General features: G+C 37.3%; 1 protein-coding gene across 1 annotated transcript; it reads left to right on the forward strand.

Moving 5' to 3' along the window:
- The first annotated feature begins 7,423 nt into the window (after positions 1-7,423).
- LOC139708726 (sperm microtubule associated protein 2-like) lies at positions 7,424-21,692 on the forward strand. Its single transcript, XM_071620660.1, has 8 exons — positions 7,424-7,484; positions 14,581-14,623; positions 15,618-15,680; positions 16,982-17,116; positions 19,169-19,306; positions 19,824-19,965; positions 20,494-20,607; positions 21,402-21,692. The coding sequence occupies exons 1-8, from the start codon at positions 7,424-7,426 to the stop codon at positions 21,690-21,692; spliced, it is 987 nt and encodes a 328-aa protein (XP_071476761.1).
- The last annotated feature ends 160 nt before the right edge of the window (positions 21,693-21,852 follow it).

A 21,852-nucleotide genomic window follows, 5' to 3' on the forward strand; every position in this document is an offset into this window, starting at 1 on the left:
TTGTGCAGGGCATCTTGTATTCAAATCGGAAAGGGCTAGAATCTATACTTTTTTTGTACAATTGTGCTATATTATGTAAATTAAATGAAATGTGACAAAAATACTGGAAAAAAAAAACATGTGTGTTTTAGTTCACATGCGTCTGTCTTTATAGCGATAGCGAGGGGGCATTTGCATCTACAACCCGGGCTCCAACCTTTTCCAAAGCTGAATTATTCAAGATGTACAGTGCATATCTTTTCTTCTTCTTTATGATACCAAATTGCGCAATCCCAAGTACTCCGACGGCGCGTCTGAGGCCCACATGGCGGGAACGAAATATCGCTTCGACTACCACGTGCGCGACTGACGTGGCTCACATAACACGTCACCACAATAAGATAATACGATTAGGATACAATCTGTATAATGCCACAGAGCAGAGCCATTTCGTTACTCCTATATTCATCAGAATGGTTATGTCTTAAAAGTGGTTTTATTGCTCGTTGTATAGGCAGAACTACAGTAACTCCTTGGTGCTAGTTTATGAGAGGAATCATGGGAAATGTGTGGTTATATCTCTATTTGGAGGGATAATATTTTTGATCACCTTAAATTCGTACCCCTCTTTTTTTAAAAACAAATTAAGAAAAAAAAAAGGAAATGAAACCCGGAAGTAGCATCAAAAATATTCGCCCCCCTCCATTACGGAATTCCTGGATCCGCCCCTGGTAGGGGTGATTTTGAATCAAGATTAGAAAGCTATACAGAGCCGTTTGATTAATAAACCCCTTTAATAACATATCTGTTACTCCCTTTAATAACAGATCTGTTACACAGGATCTGTTAAAGAAATGAAAGATACATCGCATTGCGTCTCGTCATAACATGGAACATGATTTTGCAAGAACCGAGCACATTCTACAGCTATTAATAATAGCAACACCCTCGGAGCTCCACCTTCCAGCAACGCTTGGTGAGCCATACGGCGTAGAAAACAAGTGTCCCGCTCGCCTGAGACGACTACAACGCCCACGCATTGTGACTCATCATGAGCGCCTTCCAAGAGCCGTTGATGCGATTCTCCGAAATCCGCAAGGGAGTCGGCCAGCTGCATTTCGCGGGAGATGTTATGACGTCCATGCGTCGTGCATGCCAAATAACGGGACAATGTTATCATTGGAACTTATTCATTTTCTACACAATAATTAGTTACTCACTGCAGCAGAGGTGCCACTACAGTTACACACCCAAGAAGGGGGATATGATGATTATCACATTGTACAACTTCTGCAAGGCCAATCAAAGTTTATAAACATTCTTGCATTGTATTGTTCCATTAGGCAGTGTGATGTTCTTGGAAGCGAGTAAAGATCAAACGGAAGAGTCAAACTCTCATCAAAATTGGAAAGAGAAAGTTTTGATATTCGTCAGCATACCTCAATCTAACACGAATCAATGCTATCAGAATCTGATGTAACTACATTAAAAGCATGATGCAGATTAGATTATGTGTTACGTATATACGCAGCAGACGGTCATCCCATGTATAGTCCTGTGCAAACATGCCAATTTAATTTTCATCTAATTTCCATCTTGAACTGAAATCGAGAATTGAAATAATTTAATAATTATGTATATTTGAAGAGTTTGTTCGCAAAAACCGATAAGTCCATATTTGTCAAAAATAAAGAGAATAATAAGAAAATGTTTGCCTCTTTTGGCCATAACTTCAAGAATGTACCTTTGTATGTAGTGACCAATATAATCATTTAAAAGGTGTTATTTCGTACTTTATGACAGAGACGGTACTTCCAAATCTTCAAAAATGGACATCGGTTTTTTGCGAACAAACTCTTCATTTATAAAGTGTAGACCTTGTATAAGTGCTGCATGCTCATCTACCAAAATGAGTAACGTATTCATTTTTTTTTGGGGGGGGGGGAGGGAGGGGGGAGGAGGGGTAATACTTTGGGTGATTTATATTTTCATGGGGAAGACTTGGGATTTGAATATACCACTATGATACAGTACACTTTTTAGTTGTCTGGAAAAAAAGAACATACTAGTAATAATGAGTCAGATAATGAAGTACATGTCATGATGCTCAAACAAGAAACACATTCACTGTCTTGCAATGGAGAACTGAGAAAAAAAATAAACAAAGAGCAAGCACAAGACATATTGCCATTGACATCCCGGGATAATCCCGGATGGCATATTATAAAGTCTAATTTCAGTTAAAGGGATGGTATCTCGGTTTGGGTCGAGATCTGGCTTCAGTTTTCTAACTTTTTATTTTTATATTTTTATTCATATGTTGTTTTTTTTTTGGTGTGTGTGTTTGAGATAATGAGAAACCGCTTATGAAATATGAAAGAGCATGTAATTCTAAGAGGAAATCGACGTCTACTGAATTAAAATCGGTTTTGAAATGGATGAGATGTCTAAACCAATCGACACTTTAATAGCCTTCAAGTAAAAGTACTTGTATTAATCTTAGAATGGTATGCACTGTAACATTTCGTAAGTGGTTTCTCAGTATCTTGCAAAAAGTTAAAAGCTCAATCATCATCCCCACTAATATACCATCCCAAAAGGCCAAGGAGGTTTGTCAAGCTTGATAAAAGAATAATAATATTGTTATGGTGTACTCGAGTGACGTGAACACCAGTCATTGCACGAATCAAATTATCGCAGAGGGCAGTATAACCATAATGGCCTTTCGCGTCATTCATGAGCCGGTTAGAAGCTCATGAATGAGTTATTAAACTAAAAAGATCACTGAAGCCCTTAGCGAAAGTTTAAGAAAATCAGACAATCTACTAATGCTCTATACGAATTTCCGTATTTTCAGTCAATTCAATGTTCAGCTCCTTCTACATGAACTTGATGATGTCACATCAGTGTATACTACATTAATAATTAACATGAAGTAAATATAAAAGAATAAGTTACAAAATTCTTGTGTGTTATGAATTCGAAAGCATATGCACTTGACCTTGCTCCTCTAGATAGTATGGGGTATAGAATTTGCGGCAAGGTGTTTATGAATCTGTTCAAGGTAGCATGTGCAATAAATGGAATTTTATTCTGCGTATAATGTGTTGTAAAAACTACATAGGCATATATGTATTGGAAATGAAAAACACTATGAATGAACAGATAAATGAAAAAGGAACATATACCATTCATAAGATATTGAAATCCATGATCCCCCAAGCTGCATGCTTATACTTCTTCTCATTCTAACGTATGTATAATGTATATATATTTTTCGGTTCCTGCATGCCATAATTTGCATTTGAATACCTGGGCCCCGTCTTATAAAGCCTTCAAATCAATCACAAGTCCCCAAATCAATCGCAACTTGCATGCAGCTCTCAAAGAAAAATTGTGATTGATTTCTATCACAAGTCTTTATAAGACAGGCCCCTGAATATAAAAAGACTCAAGTCAACTGGAGGATATTTTTGTGAAAATCTTTAAAAAAACAACAAACAAACATCATGCAGACAACGATTATCGTTGAAGGCCCTACACAATCAGCTATAATAACAAGACCCGCTTTGGCTCATGTAGGCCTATAAACTTTTTTTTAGTCTAATTCAAGATCGAATACAGTACGACTCTTTTTCAAAATGATATTTCATTTTTTGGCTGACATCGCGGTCCGTCCGGCGGCCCCCACTGGTTGAGGAACGGGGTACATAACACGTGCTGGTCATTCTGTCCCCTCCCTCACCCGCCTTATCGCGCTCCACTGCCCAATGTATGAACGCGATTTGAGGACAACGCGGCATGGTCTCGAAATTTGCATATTGTATCCAAGACCGGTTACTATGTGACGCGAGGCGAGGGGTCTGCCTTCAACATCCGCTCCATATGATCCACACGCACGCGAGTTTATTTGTGTACAAGCGAGTTTTACCTTGCTGTTTACTGCGCTTTTAATTCATATCTATAGCTCCATTGGATGCACAGCAATGGAGTGAAGTGACAGAGCAATGAAAAATTGTGATGTGGTGTCAATAACAGCAGACCTACAACTACACGAGTGAAAATGGTGGATATTCAACAAGGTAAGTGAAGTTGTTGTGTATGCTTCGCGCTTACTCGCACGTTCGACCTGTCCGCAACAGGTGTGTGTTGAAAAGTGCCCCGCAACGTTCCCGTATGATTTGCGCTGGCGGTGGGACATAACGACGCTTTGTCACCCTAGGTCCCTAGTGTGTAGTCATTACTTGTATGACAGTCAACATTGCGGGGCAAGCCAGAAGAACCCCCAAAATGACTGCAGTGCTAGAATATCACAGTTGGTAAATATCACTTTCCCTTTGGCATGTTTGGGAAGTATGTACACGATGTTATTACAATAATATCGTGTATGTTTCACAACTGTAGACATCTATAATACGAGTACTATATAGCAGCAGAAGACTTGAGGTTTGTATTTCATTGAATTAAACATTTAGATGTGTTAGAAATTGGAGCACATCTCCAGAGTCCTGGTAGCAAAAGGTAGGCAGGACATACACAAAACACCCCCATTTTTAATTTGGACGATTTTACCTTCAGACCATCCCATACATAAATAAATGAGCTGATCGTATTGTGTGTAGAATGCAATATCACATTTGTGTTAATGGTAGACTATTAGCATCTCGACTGAAGTGTTGACTATAGAACATTTTGGATGCAGTCATTTCAAATTAAGAATAGATGTTGCTGGCCTGTAACAAAATTCATGGGGTTTAACAGAACTTCCAGAAGTATTGTATAGGCTGTTATTTTCGTGAGGGTTTAATTTTCGCGAATCACAGTTGGATCGTGAATTTAACAACTCCTGAAAATGACTCCATGCGCTGTGTTAGTAGAACATTAACGTAAGCGTCCGCGTCGATTCGCGAAAACAACATCTCGCGAAAATGTCTGTGACCTCGTCATTCGCGAAAATATATGTACGCGAAAATAACAGCGTATACAGTACTTTCACAGGACAGGAGGGTATGCGTGAGTGTGCTAGCATATATTCATGTGTGTGTGTGTGTGTGTGTGTGTGTGTGTGTGTATTGTTTATGTGTGTATTTTGTGTTCATTAATTAATTCATTTCATTGTAAAGATAGCACAGATGCAACATTCATAATATTGCATATCTAAAGAAGAAAGTAAGGTATTTTTTCATGGCAAATCTAGACATTGGATTCATGGGTTCAGTATAAGAGTGCTCTAACTTTACTCATTTTAATATTCATGCAACTGAAAGATTTCTGTGCATTTAAATCAAACAGAGTAAGCATAGCAAAGTATCAAATGAAAAAACAAACAAACAAAGCAAAACAAATTTGATGCATGTTATCCACTGGGGTTTCCTGTCATCTGATAAAACTTTTGTAAACTTTCAAAGGACTGAAAACAAGTGCTATCTCATGAAGGGGTTGTGTCTAGATCTCATTAGCTTTACCAACTGTGCAAGTGATGGCAGGACTTCTGTCAAGCAGTACAAGCAATTCATTGTCATGGCACTGGAAAGGTTTCTGTGTTTGGGATGATGATTGAGCTTGTTTGTCTATTTGTTTGTTAGGTCTACTTTCAGCCAGCTTTGCACAACAAATTGTTTGTGATGATGTAATTGTTACAGATCCTTACAGTGAAGATTCATCTTTACCAGACCTTTAAAAGTCGCAGACCAGTATGCATGGTCATGACCAGGAGCACATCTTCAGTTTGTAACACTGTGCTTTAATATTTTTACTTGATGCTCTTTTATTCACGACAATTGTATTTTACATTGTATGTGATGGGCTGAAATGAAAGAAATGCACAACTTCATGAACAGAATTTGAGATAATGCAAATGGAAATCTGAGCACATAACTCCTATTCTTTTTAGTCTACATTGGTTGCCAATGGTGACAGTGATTAAGTTTAAGATTCTCACATTTTTTTTTTTCAAATGTTTTCTGTGGAAATGCCCTGCCTATCTCGGTGAACTCATCAAGTCATATCAGCATTGTAGTAATCTGTGTTCAAAGAATTTCCTCTCTGAACTGTGTGAAATTCAAGACATAAGGTTGTGACACATTTGTAAGGCTTTTGGAAAAATGGCACCATCAATATGGAACACTCTCCCCTAAACAAAATATCCATTCCAAGATAATGTGTTATCACACACAATAATAATAATAATAATTGCATTTTAATAGCGCTTTATGCTGATGTTTAATACTTGTTAATAACAATAACAATTGCATTTCTATGGTGCTTTATACTGGTGTTTCTAAGCGCACTGGTACTATTCACACAAAAAGACCAGAAAACACAATAACATTAGGACAATGCAAACCCAGAAATACAGTCACAAAAGAAGAAGAAAAAAAAAACCCCAACAACAACAATACTTGTGATACAGTGATACAATAATTAATAACTGACTGTTTAAACTGATTTAATGAGTTTTGAGAAGGATTTACATGATTCAATAGATAGGCATTCTGATTATGAAGAGGGAGTTCAATCCAAAGGGTGGGGGCAATGGAGGACAAGGCTCGGTCGCCATAACAGGTTTTTGTACTGTCTGGGATTTTTTTATATAGTTTGTAAAATCTGCTATAGGACAACAGTATAGCAATTCTGAAAACTTTCAGCCATGCTACTTTTAGTCTTTAAATAATCATTACAGTCTGATTAATCACACAGATTTCATTTTCAAGAATGATGATTGACTGAAAATTTGGTATGGCATCAAAAACACAAGAAACTTGACTTGTAATGAAAATGATATGAGAAATATTAGAAATCAGAACTGACAAGGTAACATCAGCCATATCTAGTGGTAAGATAAATGTTTTACAGTTTTGCTTTCGAGACATAAAAGATTCTGCATGGCGATGACGGCGGCATTGTTACTTTGAAGCTTTGATGCTCAAATGCTCTTTACAAAGGCACACAAGGGGGAAAAATAAAGAGAACTGTAAACAAGCTGCTTTATTGAGCGTTGAGATTCAGATGGTTTGGCTATAATCCTGGCATTCCTTGTGACCAAAGTCCTGAGTCTGCAAACAGTAACCGTTAGCAACATTGTCATGCAAACGTCTTGTTTGGTCCATTCTTACTTCTGAGATAGGGCTACTTCACCGATTCTCTGCATCAATAAGTGATACTGCATTCAAAACCAGCCTGTCCAGATGAAAGAAGTCCAGTCCAGACTCCAAAGAGACACACAGAAAAACATGTCAAATGGTGATTCTTAGGATTTCATTCGTATCTTAGCTGCTGATAGCATCGAATCAGCAATCCAAGCTTTTAAGAGTGGGCTCCTGATTTTCAGTTGGCTTTGTCAGGATTTAGGAGTTTAGAGTGATTATTGGTGCTGCTGCATTGTTTGGTATGGTTGCCAAGTTGCATTGATCACTAAAAGGCTGGAACTGCTGGAGTGCAGGATATGGGCAAGAAAGGACGTTCTTCGTCAAAGCAGAAAGGTGTGACGACATCAAAGCGGAAAGGTATGCATACTACTCTGTAAGCTTCTGGAGTCAAGTTGTTACCTCTCAGTGTGAAGACTGACTTGGATGAGTTTCCAATAAGTGAACTTGACTGTTGAGTCATTTCAGACATTGCATGAAGATGAGACTTTACCTATGGCATACTCAATTACAATGATAGCGGTTATGCTCTCATGGTAATTGACCGAATACCTGGAGCTGACTTGTTTATAAACTTGTTGCTAAGCTGCCACATGACAAATTCAATTTGTACCCTGTTACAATATATTTTTTTTACTTGCTTTAAACTGCCTTACAAACCAGAAACAAGTGAATATGGGGCTCTGGGTTGCAGACCCATCAAATCTCTGAAGACAATTTGTACATGTACTAGTACGTATTCAGATAGCACACTGCTTGAATCTTACTGCTAATCGTTTTTGAACACAGGTAACATGACGCTTTATCATGTCTACAATTGATAATCTGTTGCTGTACCAATGTTTGGCTTGTCTTGTTCTGCATTGTGTGCAGATCAGAGTGGCACTTAATTACATTTACATGAGAAACAAATGTACTAATGTCACCATGTATCTTGTTCTGTGATCTCAAAGGTAAAACATTTGGCAACTCCCTTTGTCTTGTTTCAGCTGTATCATAGCATTCACAAATTTGCTTGTGCACCCTCACACCACTGTTGTTCAAGAATTTTTTTCACATTGTGTATGAAATCGTTGTCTATGCGACAAAAAGAGATATCGGTAACAAATTTGCATGCACAATCATCCTAAGCACTGCAAGAGTTTTAGTATGATATGCCATACATATTTTTTATTGTGGTTAAGCTTGTTTTACATGAATATTACCAGTCCAGTGACAGTCTGGAAATTGACATCTTATTAAATTTTTCCTTTTGTGCTCAAATTCCAGATGCATGGAATAAGTATACATTTTAATGTATAATATCATGAACATTAGACATGAGATAAGTGATACATATTATTCTATGTTTTTCCAATCACATACACACAAAAAAATCATGTTAGAGGTGTCACTACCTAATTTTGGGGCTCAGCACCTTGCCAGTATTTTCACTTTTTATCAATCTCAACAGATGGAGCATGCTGTTTCCATTCCTAAAAGCTGTGATTTTGGTGTAGCTAGCACACAAAACTTCACATTCATCCTGGTGTTTAAGTTACCATCGCATCACAAGGTTTAAGACTAGAAGTGTCATGCTTGACACCTGAGGAGCTTTTTACCAAGGATATATTACTTTTGACAGGAAGAATAACATTGAAATGTCCACTAGCTTTGATTGAAGATGGACAATCTGAGTTGGTTGCCAAGCAACTACCCAAAAAAAGCAGTGAAGGGGCAAATCCTTCAAAGCCTCACTTTATTCTAGTTTCCAGAGGGGCCTTAGAATAGTCTGTGGGATACAGCCTTTTGTTTGGATCAGCGAAGCGTGCTGGGGTGGCATTCCATTGGATAACCATGCATTGTCGATAATCCCCTGCGCGCCTCAATGGGTCTCTATTTTGTAAATAGAAGCTGGTGTTAGATGTGAGTGCGTTTAAGACCCATTTATTCATGAGTTTCAACAAAAAGAAGCGTAGTCAATTATATTGTATGAAAATGTTAGCCTGCTGTCCAGACTGTTGCTATTAAAAAGCTTGTTCGTAATTCCAATTCTTGCATGAGCACAAAAAGGTCATTTGTACCAGCAGACATGTTGATATTTGAATTCGCAGAGATGATCATATCTTGCCAGCATTTCTACTATATTGGTGATATAAAAGATACTTTTATGATACATTCAAATGCAAAGGATCGAATGAAATGGATCTTCCCGGAGTGTTAATTGATGGACCATTTGGTTACCTGGTCTCCACAAGTTCATCCTTTGTTTGAACATGATTGATGAATTTCTGTAATTTGTCATTTCAGGGTAGCTTCATGCATTATGTTGCTTTAAGTTAAAACAAATGTAGTGCTTACCTAGTAACCAGTTGAGAAGAAAGGAAGGTCATTTATACTGATGTACATCATGTAGTATGTGCACATGAGCAAAACACAAACTGGCTTGTATTCTTTGAAAGATGGAGTACTACTAGTGATTATAACATAAGTAATTAGAATTGAATTATAATGCCTTAAAAAAACAGCTACATTTTGGGGGGCCATTTCTGCATCATAGCCAGCAGTCTTATAAATTACTCTAAAAACGTTAAGAGTTTTATCAATTTATTTATTTTATCAAAGCTGCTAAAAACACAAAGAAAATAATAAGAAAATACATGTAATACATAATTTTCCTTGTTAAAGGGATCGTACAGTTCTGGTTGTGACGTAATTTCAGGTTTCTAACATTTTTAGGTGAGATAATGAGAAATCTCATATGAAATATGAAAGAGCATGCAATTTTATGAGGAACTCAATGTTTATTTGATAAAAATTGGTTTTGAAATGGCTGAGATATCCAAAAAAGAACGATTCTAGTAAAGTGTGGGACCCTCACTTTGTAATGATCGCTTTGTTTTACTTTGTTTTTGGATGTTTCAGTTATTCCAAACCCGATTTTCATCAAATAAACTTTGAATTCCTCTTAAAATGGTAGGCTCTGTACTATATCATAAGTGTTTTCTTGGTATCTTGCAAAAATTTAAAAGCCTAATTCTCATCTCAACCAAAACTGTACTATCCCTTTAAGTTACAAGTGAGGTAATACTGGATAATTTGTTCCATCTGATGCTGGACTTACTTTGAAATGTTTAAAAATGGTGCTTAGCCCATACTTGTATTGCAGTAAGACTCTACATGTATTCTTGGGCATAAATATGCTACCTACAATACCTCATACCATTATATTTGTTCATGTATCCAACTGGTGACCTCTGAGGTTAGTTACAAAGACATACAGTTGTATACCTGTATACCATATAACATAAAGATATGAGAAAATGGTCTTTTCTCAAGGCAGTTGCATAGAGTTTGTTTGTTTGTTTTTTAATTTGGTGATGCAGGCAGTGGATGGTGGAGTCCCCTTGATTTACAGACCTCTTTGTAGCATACATTTGTAGATATATTGTACACTTATGCTTGAAATTTCACCCTCACTCCTATTTTACTCTAGCTGCCGTATGAAGTGGAAGCGGTGAATCTTGTAGTGATATTCATGGTATCAAACCATCCAAGAAATTGAATGAGGTATATACTTCTGAAGTGGACATCAATGCTATCATCAAAAGTGTTACACAACATCACAACATAAAAGGGACAGAGAGTACTGTAAAACGAGGAATGTTCGCGTGCATTTTAATCTCGCGACGCGAATTTCGCGAACGTCAAAATTGGCGAAATTAAAATGCACATGAAAGTTCTTGCCTACAAAATATCCATTGGATGCCAGTGGCGATTCGCGAAAATTTCATGCTGCGAGAAAGGCCGTCGCCTCCTATTCGCAAAATTTTTTTGCAACGAATATATCGTGTTTTACAGTTATATAAAGGCCAATATTGAGTACATGTATGTGCAATAAAACTAAACTGCAAAGTACATATGAAACTAAACAAACAAAGAATGAAGTAATTTCCATCACATTTCCATCATTAAGGGAGAAGAAGAAAAAAATATAAAAGAGGGCATATCATATGGGGTGGGGTGGGGGGGGGGGGGTGGGAAAGAGGGCAAAACCAAGTGTCTGCTAGCCCTATTGATAATGTTTACACACATTCCAGAGCCATGAAAACTGATTGGCAGTGTAAGACAGGTATAGATCAACATCACAGCTGTACAAGTTGCCATGGCAACATGTAGGAGTTCCCCATCAGCAAGTGTAGTTTATTACCATCCACTTAAAAAAAGTGATGTGGCAATATTCTCTTTTCTCCTCCTCACCCCCCACCCCCCAACCCCTCATCACTCTAAACCACATTGTATTAATTGGCACCCTTGATTGATTGGTTGGGCAGGTACCTTAGGGTATTGTCAGGTTCCACTGACGATCGACAACCCTGTGTTCGATCTGCATGACAAAAGGTACGTAAAGGAGGGCAGTTGTATCACTATCGTGTCCATTCAGGGCCAAGCCTGCATCAAAGGCAAAATGTGTCTGAAATGACCCAACAGAACAAATACGAGGGGGAAGTAAAAGAGGCGGGTACCACTCTCCTCAGGAAACATCAGGGCAGGAGGCAGATGCATTTTTTTTTTTTTGTCAGATCGCTTTGCAATCAATGATGCTATTGTCGCATCCTGTCCATTCACTCTCACCGTCGTATCAAAATTGATCGGCTGGTTGTGATGTTGGGCAGTCATTTCACAAGCCCTCGGCCGATCGAGATGGATCTCGAAATTGCTCTGGGATAATTATTGCTCATAGATCTCCGATCACCGTGTTGTTTCCAAGGTTTCCAGAGGAAAATATTGTGGAGTAAATTCATTCACTCAAGAAAAAATTTGGCAGGATGCGTAAGTGTTACTTGATCTTATGTCTCTCAAGTACCCGGTATGTATTCCACATACTTGCTTAATAATTATCGAATTGATCCAGAGTGGTACATATTAAAAAAAAGGAAATATCTATATAACTCATATAAAAGGTTAGAGCAGCAGTTGATATTTATGCTTTGCTGGTATGATTATCATTGATAGGGCACACGATATTTCATAGTTTATGTACTTGTCATTTCATTCATTATAGCCTATACATATACATGAGGGTGATGTTTGATTTTGTCAGTGTTCTATTCAGGTGTACATGCAGTCATAGCTTGCATATGGGCACACTTTTCGTAGCAGTGTAGAGAAATGTGCTCATAGCTAAACATATCTCTAAAAAAATGAAAGAGATTACCAGCAAATAATCAACCTCTGCTCCATATATGCCATTGAGATTATTTGCCATTTTTTCCCTTTTCTTTTGAGACCAAAAGAAAATGTGACATAAACAAGTTTGACCAGTATATCTCAAACACAATGTGGTTTTCTTCATGCAATTATCATTGCATTAGATGGCTGTTGAAACCAAGTTCACTCTACTCACCGGAGCGAGCGCTGGTGTTGCTAGGTAACCAAGCGATCGCATGAATGGGTCGCACTTGTCAGGGTAACCTTCACGCGCGCCCTCCATTGTTCACTCATAAGAGGGTCCATGTTAGCAATTATCACTAGGGAGTGATAATCAATGAAGTTCCTTTCACTTCTTCTTTTTTCTTTTTTTTTTGTCTGCTGGTCTGGCTGTTTGTAGGCCTACATTTGAACAGAGACTCTCATTATTTCACTGTTTGTGTTTGTCCATTAGCACCTCAAAGAAAATGAAAAAGTGATACAGCATTGTACAGCAAACGTTTGCCTCCATATAGCTTCATTAGTTGTGTTGTCCAACGAATGAAAACCTCGGCAAGTGATAAAAGATAGCACATATTATTGTCTATTGAATTTATTGATAACACATACTGTTATCAAATACACTTTGTCAGAAGAAGCCGTTACTTGAAGTATTAGTCATGTACTCTGGGAGGATAAAAAGTACTACCATGTCTGTAACTGATAAATTGTTACAGAATTGAAACAGCTAGTGCCTCAGTGCAATTTACACCCAATATTGTGGAAACTGCTTGCAAGCATTCTGCAATATGTTATTTCTTTTTTCACCTATTCTACTTCATTTGATGGGAGCTAGAATGTTTATTTTTTTGCCACATTGCTAGTATTCAGTTATTCAATAAAGTTTCTTCATGAAGTAAACTCTGTGTAATACCATCCCTTTTTTGTCTTTTACAAATGGTACACCCTGATCTCTAAATGTTAAATGATAATGCCTCAGTATCAATTCATTCATTTTTGTCAAAGGAGAAATGACAAGTTCATATTTCATAGTCTTTTTATGATTCATGAGTTGTAAACTCAGTGATTTCAGTAGTTCAGTAATTTGTGTGATGATAATTAGATAGGAATCAGAGTCGTAAACATGATTACAGTAAAAACAAACAAACAAACACAACAATGACAGCAAAGAGACCAAAGGACTCTTGATGGTATTCAAGTTGTTGTAATATCAGTTATAGCCATTTATTTCCTATTCTCATATCATTGTCAATCCTATTAATTTTTAACTCTCAAGATTCTTTTACTATCTACAACACTTCAATAAAAACCAACAAACAAACAAAAAAACAAAGTTGTCAATTCTTAATTGGTAGAAGGGAATGCTATTGAGACAGCTAGAAATGAAAGATGTGCTGATTATTTTTTTCTTTCATATAATTGAAAAGTCAGTCTGTGAATTACAAGTACTGGTTATGCACACATGTTCAAAGTGGTTCAATGCAACAAAATGTTCAAGCATGGTCACATGAATGCTCACTCAACAACATTCTAACATGAACATAAGAAGGGCATGAGACGCTACCTCCCTTTGTTGCTTTAATGGACAATAGTTTGGAGGTCACGCCAAGACCAAAACAAAAGAAGAGTGTCATGCAGTATTTGTGAACCTGTGTTCAAATCAATGTAAGCATCAATGGGAGTACTGAACAGAAATTGATCGAACACCTCCTCCCAAGCAGCCGTCAAGCGGTTGCCATGACACTGCGATGGCGCTGTTCACTCGATGCAGTGCAGCGCAACAAATGTGTGTTGTCAGGGGGCGTGTCCTCTCATTCTCCCCTCCCCCTCTTCCTTCATCTACAATGCAGATCCACGATGTTTGGACAAATCAATGATTTAAGTGACACATTTTAGGATTGATGTGTGCATATGTGTGTGTGTGTGTGTGTGTGTGTGTGTGTGTGTGTGTGTGTGTATGTGTGTTATATTCTCCAGGCTAGGTAGAACCAATTAATTAACCAGTTGTAAAAATGCACGAAAGTTTGCCATTATCATAGCAGCTTCTTGTCAAGGCTGTGTGTATACACACACACACATAAATATTACAGCTAACAATTGTAATGCGTGAGGTCTAGCCAAAAAAAAAGGCGAAAATAATGAATATAGTTTTACGTTGCTTTATCTTATCAGCATAAATGGTGATATGAACAAGGAATTTCTTTTTGTGACACTATGAAAGCAACATATATTAATCTTTTTTCCCAATTCTTTTATTTCTCTGCAGCTCCTGTTCAAGATGGCTCTGCCAATTTTGGTGGCAGTCCAAGGTAAGAGCTGGGCCCCGTACAATCAACATATTATTTCAATATTGATACTGGTAGTACACTTTTAGATGCCAACATCATAAACTAATTTTTTTTTCTACTTAAATCAGTATTATCTTTTTGTTTAGTTTGCTTCAAAAGTGCTATACATACAGATGAACTGCCTCCTCTTTAGTATATAGTAATCATTATAATCCATTAACTGCTGAGAGTCACTAGTGGCCTAAAAGGTACATTTGTATCTTTTTGATGATATCAGCTGGTATTGGTAAAAATTCATGATATTTAATCGCAGACATGCTTCACAATTTTAGCAGCGAAAGAGACAGATATCTAGAAAGTTCTGTACCGGTACTCATTTCTGAAGATGCTATTCTATTCTATAAGACAGAAAATTTGGGAAACCTAACATTTTAATATTGGAAATATATTACAATTTTTGTCATATCTTTTTGGAAAATTATGGTATTATTCAAGGTGAAATTTTATGTTTGCTTAAAGATATTGTCATAGCATTTGAAATTCATTGCAATGAAATTTTCTTGATTAAACTTCAAAATGGTGTATAGCTTTAACATAAATACTAGAGATATGATATTTTTGGAAAAATTCCAAAAATTTGAGTTGTGCAAAAACTAAAAATGCTTAAAATATCATCTGCAGTTATGTGCCATGTAGAGATATATATACCTCTTTATAAACCCTGAATAGTATGGGGCATGAAAGAGCACCTGCAATATGTCAGCAAACACAGTCTGTGCCCATGTACAGGTTGACATATTAAAAGACAACTTACAAGTTACATACAGTATGTGTCAAGCCGGTATACCGACATGGAAATGAGAGCTTCATGTGTAGGCATCCACTTGACACTAGATGTCAGCAAAGTAGTGGCCCAGTCAGGTGAGATCTGTTGCCTGGCAACATTGGGTGTGGTTGTAAGATGAATTGGTCTCCATTTCAGCATGTTATCTTTTGTTCCTCTTCCAATTTGCAGGGAGCGGTACCTGTACTTGTCAGAACCCAAGCATTCAAAGGCAATATGGCTTACAAGTTTTGGGTGAGTATTTTGGGGGTATAGAAAATTTTATAGACAGAATGTTCATTCTCATAATCGTCATACTCCTGGCCATCTAGATGTCTTTTACCTCATGATTTCCACTGCATGACACTCAGTTCTATGTGTGTGCAACCATCACATTGCTACCATGGTATTAAGGTCAAACACAAACAAAGAAACTGTAAAACAAGCTTAAAAGAACTTATGGCCAAAAAAGGCAGTATAGATTTGATCATAATCAATAATTGTTTATGGTCATTATACAATATTTGCTTCCTGCTCATATTTCAGTTTTCATAAACGTTTTTCGAAATTTGAATCATAGCTACATGTATGTGGTTTTTATGAAGTATGTGTTTCTTAAAAAGTCCTGTGGTTTAATGCTTTAAACCCACTTCTTTTTTTCAAACCCATTTTTTTTTTTCAAATTATGTCAGACTCCTATTTGTCTGTCTCACTTTCACTGTGGTAGATTTTTGGAAATAAAAAAGGAAAAGTCAAGTTTTGATTCTGGAACATTGAAATATACCATAATCAGAAAATCAATGTACAGGGAGTTTGCAGCACTTTTGTGGTGCATGATGGCCAAATGAGCAATTCATATAATGTGCTTGTTTTTGCAAATGTGCTTGTGGCAACTAGACTAATAAAAGTCTGAACAGTCAAAATAAGCCAAATTTTCATCAGCAACTTATCTATATAATAAGCCTCTTTCATTTTGTAGTCAAGTTCCATGAAATGGTAACAACCGATGGGATGAACATGTCTGTCAGAAGACTGCAGATTGATTCATTGTTTTCCTTCTTGTTGGCTGTAACAATAGCAAAATCTTAGGCAGCTTCTGCTGGGTTGTCTTCAACATAGCTTGAGGTTGAAGTATACGGTACAAAAGGTATATATAGAATTTGAAAGCACTCTGAAAACTTCTTTGAAAGACTTGTATTTTAAGCAATATTGATATCACAATGATGTTTGAAATGTGGAGTGATGCAACTGGCCAGAGGCTAAATTTCTTCAGTTTTTTGTAATTTTTTTTTTTCTCGTGGATAGACATACATACAGGTATGATATCTGGTCAAATGAACCAGTAGCCTGTGTGAATACTGGTAGCTCAGGTCACAGATCAAACATTATGATATTAAAACTTAATCAGTAAATACACTGGATGAATAATACAGACATATAAATTGGTGCATATAAATACAAATGAAAGAGGATGGATTTAATAAATCCAAAGGTGAATAAATGAAACAAATCCAAGAGACAAGTTTGAGTGTTTGTTCTCTCTCTCTCTCCTTCAGTCCGAAGCTGGAATGGGGTAATCAGGACACGATGTGGCCAGTCAGCCGGGCAGCAATGTCCGCAACTCCGACTCCAAGGACAGAGGAACTCTCCTCACCCAAGAAAAACTTCAGAAGCACAGCAGATGGTGAAAAGTAAGCACTACAACACAAAACAAACCATAAAACTTCTATGATCCTGGTAATGTGGACCTATATTTCATTTCATTTCATTTCATTTATTTCATTTCATTTATTTCATTTCCAACATTGCAAAACATTTACATACACAAAATAACACAATATCTATACAATGTAGTAACAAAGAAAAATACGTGAAATTGACAATACTACGCATCACAAAGGCAGATGAAATTGAATTAAAATTAAAGTTGCAGGAAATGGAGGAGATGTGCTGAAAAGCCAAGCTTGTGTTTTGCAGTCTCCTCGTGGACAAAATAACTAAATAACTTCAAGGAAGCAAGTTGCTAGATATATATATGAAAAAAAAAAAGAGCACAGATATATGACCCAACTGATTTATGATTGATAATTTTAATCTACTCCAGGTAGTTTGATGACATGACATTTACTCCTGCGACAATTGCTCCGGTCTGATTTTCTTCAAGGACTGAGGGTGAGGGTTAGGGTTGTGGTAAGGTTTTAGGTTTAGTTTAATGTGAGGATTAGGATTAGGGTTAGGGTTGTGGTAGGGTTTTAAGTTTAGTTTAATGTGAGGATTAGGGTAAGGGTTATGTTTGTGGGTAGAATTTATGTTTCGCTTTTTACACAGATATTTCGTTGGAGCTTATTGTCACAGAAGCAGATGTCATGGAACCCAACTTTAAAGAATATATAGTACAATCAAATAGAGTGATTAGTAGAATTGTCTTTCAATCAAATTTTCACAAGAAAGTTACAGAATTTTGAGGATTTCCAATTTTAAAGGAAACAGCATTAATCGATCACAATCTCAAATGTAAATAGGATGAAATGATTATGTCATTGCCTCAAAAGTTTTGTACTTCCCTACACATGAATCTTGACCAAAAAAAGAAGAAAGAACCAAAAATGAAATCTTTAAATGAACCTACAACAGGAAGAAAATGGAGAAAAGTACCATTAAGTCATGCATGGCTGGCATCTAATATATCTTTACAAAATTTATTGCGGGTCTATCTTTTCTTGGTGAAGACAATGTTATGAGAAAATGTGTTTTTCTGAAGGAAAAGTGTTTTTTTTTTCTTAAATTTTACATACCCAGTATGTGCAATTTTCCAGATTTTAAATCACAATGTATTTGCCTTTAAAAGAAACTTTGCTTCATTTTTTTCTTTCTCTTACTGTGAACTATGTGTTTATCTATATATATTTTTCTCCTTCATACCGTGTAGGTTGGCAGCCCTGATCATTTATATTTATAAATTAGGTTATATCATCTTTTGCCTTTGTTACGTATGTGATGTATCTATTCCCGTGATAGCTTGCCTTCTGCTTGTAGGAGATGGTCAATGACAAATTGAGGCAAACCTTCATTCTCATTGAACTCTGATCCTTCTAAAAGATGGTCGTATGATAAGTTGTTTCCATATATTTGCACCTTGTTATTTATCTATTATTTGTGCAATCATCACCACTGGTCAAACACAAAATACTGCGGTAAAAAAGTGTACAAGATATCTGTATCACTAAAACATCAACTGAGGTGTATATCATACTTTGCTCTCCAATGACAATTCCTTTAAGTTTTAAGGTATTTTTTTTTCCAGTCTTGATAGTAAGACTTTGCACAATTGGGAATTCATAATAAGTACAATATTTGCAAGAGCATTCCATTAAAAAAAAAAAAATTCATTTACATCTGTTCCCTTCTCACTGTTTTATTGCCAAACTTCTGAGAGCTCTTTTAATCTTCGCTAATTTTGAGAGAAATTATGTCACAAACCTCTCGAATTCCTGTCATGGTGAGTAATTTTGAGAACGCAAGAGTTTTGTTGGTCACTGTCAAGGACACCTGGTGTGAAAATAATGTGATCAAAATGACATAGATTAATTGATTGACAAAGCCAGTATATGTTTGTAGCACAACGCATCAGCACGGTGATGCATTCTTTGTTTCTACAAGTGTATCATGATCTATCTCAGAAATTCAGTCAACAGTTTCACTGATTAGCACCTCATTTCTCCCATCTCTCTGTCCTCCGTCAGACGTATCCATGTGTTCAGCTGTGGTCGTAACTCTGTGATATGGGAAGTGAGCCCTCTGGCCATGAAAACATCTCCAACCGAACGCTTAGATTACTTGTCAAACTACAAGAGGCTGCCAGCTACTTTTATGGAAGACAGGTAAGTTGGGCAAGAGCAGTTTACCTTATATGCATCAAGATTTAGCATGCAAATAAGATGACTGAACTTTATATGCAGTAATTGTGCCAGTACTATCATCACCTGTGTTGACAGCATTTTTAAAACCAACAGTACTGTCCAAGTGAAACAGTTTGCCCTACTAACTCTATTGTGCTCAATTCCAGTGATAAATTTAGTATGTGTTAGTCAAGTCAATGTTGCTGGCTGTTAATATGTCACTGATACTAATACATTTCGATGGAGATCAAAATACAGGAAACATAATTGATGCACGTTTCTGTTTTTTTTTTTCCACTGGACCATTCACAATCTTTGAAATACAGCAAAGGAACAAAGAAAAGGTGGCTCAAGAATGGCTCTTTTTATGCATGATCTTCTTGAATGCTTGCAAAATCTGGCAACTTGCAATTATCTCTGACATAAGGAATGATTTTATGAAGTATCTTTGGCTTCACAAGCTTCATTTGAAACCCATCTAATTATTGCCCTCCTCTAGACCACGCCATGCTTTCAGCTGCGGCCGGGAATCTCCCATCTGGTATGTCAGTGATCCTGCTAAGAAAGCACTGGACAGGGAGCGGCTAGAATACCTCGCCCGGGCTAAGACGCCTCATAAGGACTATGCCGTTCCACGACAGGTGAGAATCGTAGCACTTGCCCTACATCCGTTAGTAACACTTAAGGCAATTAATGTTTGGAAAAGATCATTTACATTGGCACAAACCTGTTCACAAATATGCTATACATTCTAGCTCTTTAAAACAGCCATTTGAAGTACGTAATGACACTGACATATATCATCAGCTACTTAAGCTCACAGTTCATTCCCACTCCTCTATACATCATTACTCATTTGGCATGAACTGTATAAAACCAGAAACATTCATGGCTTGGAGCTTTGGCATATTTGAGCTTCCATCCTTATTTTTTACAGCACAAAGTGTGAATTGGCGACTAGATTCAATGAATTGCATTTAGAAAAACACTTTTGCTTGCTTTCCACTTTCATGAATCTTGGCTCCTGGTGAAATCACAAGAGTTTTAACATTTCTGGTTTGGCGGTACTTGGATATATATCATACGATACACATGTTTGAGAGATGCAAAATGTTTAAGAGCATTCCTGTCAAATATGGACTCTCTTGTTCCTCGATCTTCCCTTCCAGGTCCAATCTATCGTTGCTCCGACTGCAAGGACTGCCAGGGCGTCTTCAAGGATAGAACAGCTGTCCCGCCCCAAGAGCAGGCCTGATGGTCCATTCAGAGAGCCAAAATGGCCGGTGAGTTCAGAACTTTTTGAGGGAAGTGCAAAATCATCAGCACTGAGCTGTAGATCTGCAACGCGAATGCAATAAAGACAACGCAGCCTCCCGGGTTGGACAATGGAAACGGCTGTCTTACAAATTGGCAGAACACCATTTTTTGCCTAGTTAGTGTCATCTAATCGTTTGGATTGCAGATCTAAAGTTCACTAATGTAGGAAGACGGGGGAAACATAAAAAGGAAGGATCAGAGCACACTGATTAAGTTGGTGTTTGTTTGTTTGTTTGTTTGTTTGTTTGTTTTTTTTTTAGATACATTGGAGCTGCAACTGTGTCTCTATCCTAGAATCTTTTCATGCTCAGTGACAGTTGCCTCTTAACTAGTTTATAAAGTGTACAATATGCAAAGAATCTACCAAAAAGTTTGAATCCCCCAGTTTTAGCTTCAACTCTTGACAGTATTCAGATTGTATTCATACTGTCCAAGATATTTCCTCGTATCTGTTCTTCTGTACTGGTAGACTCTCATCATGATAAACTCAAAAGGACTAGTGAAATTACTCTGCAATATTATTTCTTTTCTATTATGTCAAAGTTTACAAAGCAATGAAAAAACTTTGAACTTTGGGCAAAAGAAGTCATTTTGTTTTCATGAGCATTAGTTTCTTCACTTCTCTGTTTTACATAACAATAGCCCACTGTTTTACGATTACCGGTAAGATACTTTACTTTGATGGAAAATAAATGGTATAGGTTCTCTTCGTCACTTTGTTTGGTCATATGTCTTTCATCTCTTACTATGTAAATGTCAGGTGTCTGATGTGGCTAAGTCTGCAAACGCATCACCGCGCCAGCTGGAGCTCGCCAAGCCCAAGAACGTTGCCGACGGATACCAGGCAGACCGCCCAGTCCAGTGGTCAATCACCCGCGCAGCGCGGCGGGCCGCAGCCACATCACGGACCAATGAGCTCTCCATGCCTATCATGCGCGCGACTATGGACCATGTGCAATTTAATCCAGATGCTTTCATCGTCAGCGAGGCGGCCAAGAAGGCTCGCTGCCCTGCAAGGATCGAAGAACTTGCACAGCCACTTACACGATAATCCAGCACAGCGGCAACTAGGCACAAGAACTCATTATATTTGGCCGTATTGTGGTATTTCTGCATCATTATGCTTCACAGCCTCAACTGCTCTAACTTACAGATATTGAGAGATTTTCAAAAATGCATATGCAATACTGTATCTTAACACGGCGATTGAA

The sequence above is a fragment of the Diadema antillarum genome, unplaced genomic scaffold, assembly GCF_040938485.1.
Source record: "Diadema antillarum isolate AM-2024a unplaced genomic scaffold, OU_Dant_1.0 seq00001370_RagTag, whole genome shotgun sequence".
NCBI lineage: Eukaryota > Metazoa > Echinodermata > Echinoidea > Diadematoida > Diadematidae > Diadema > Diadema antillarum.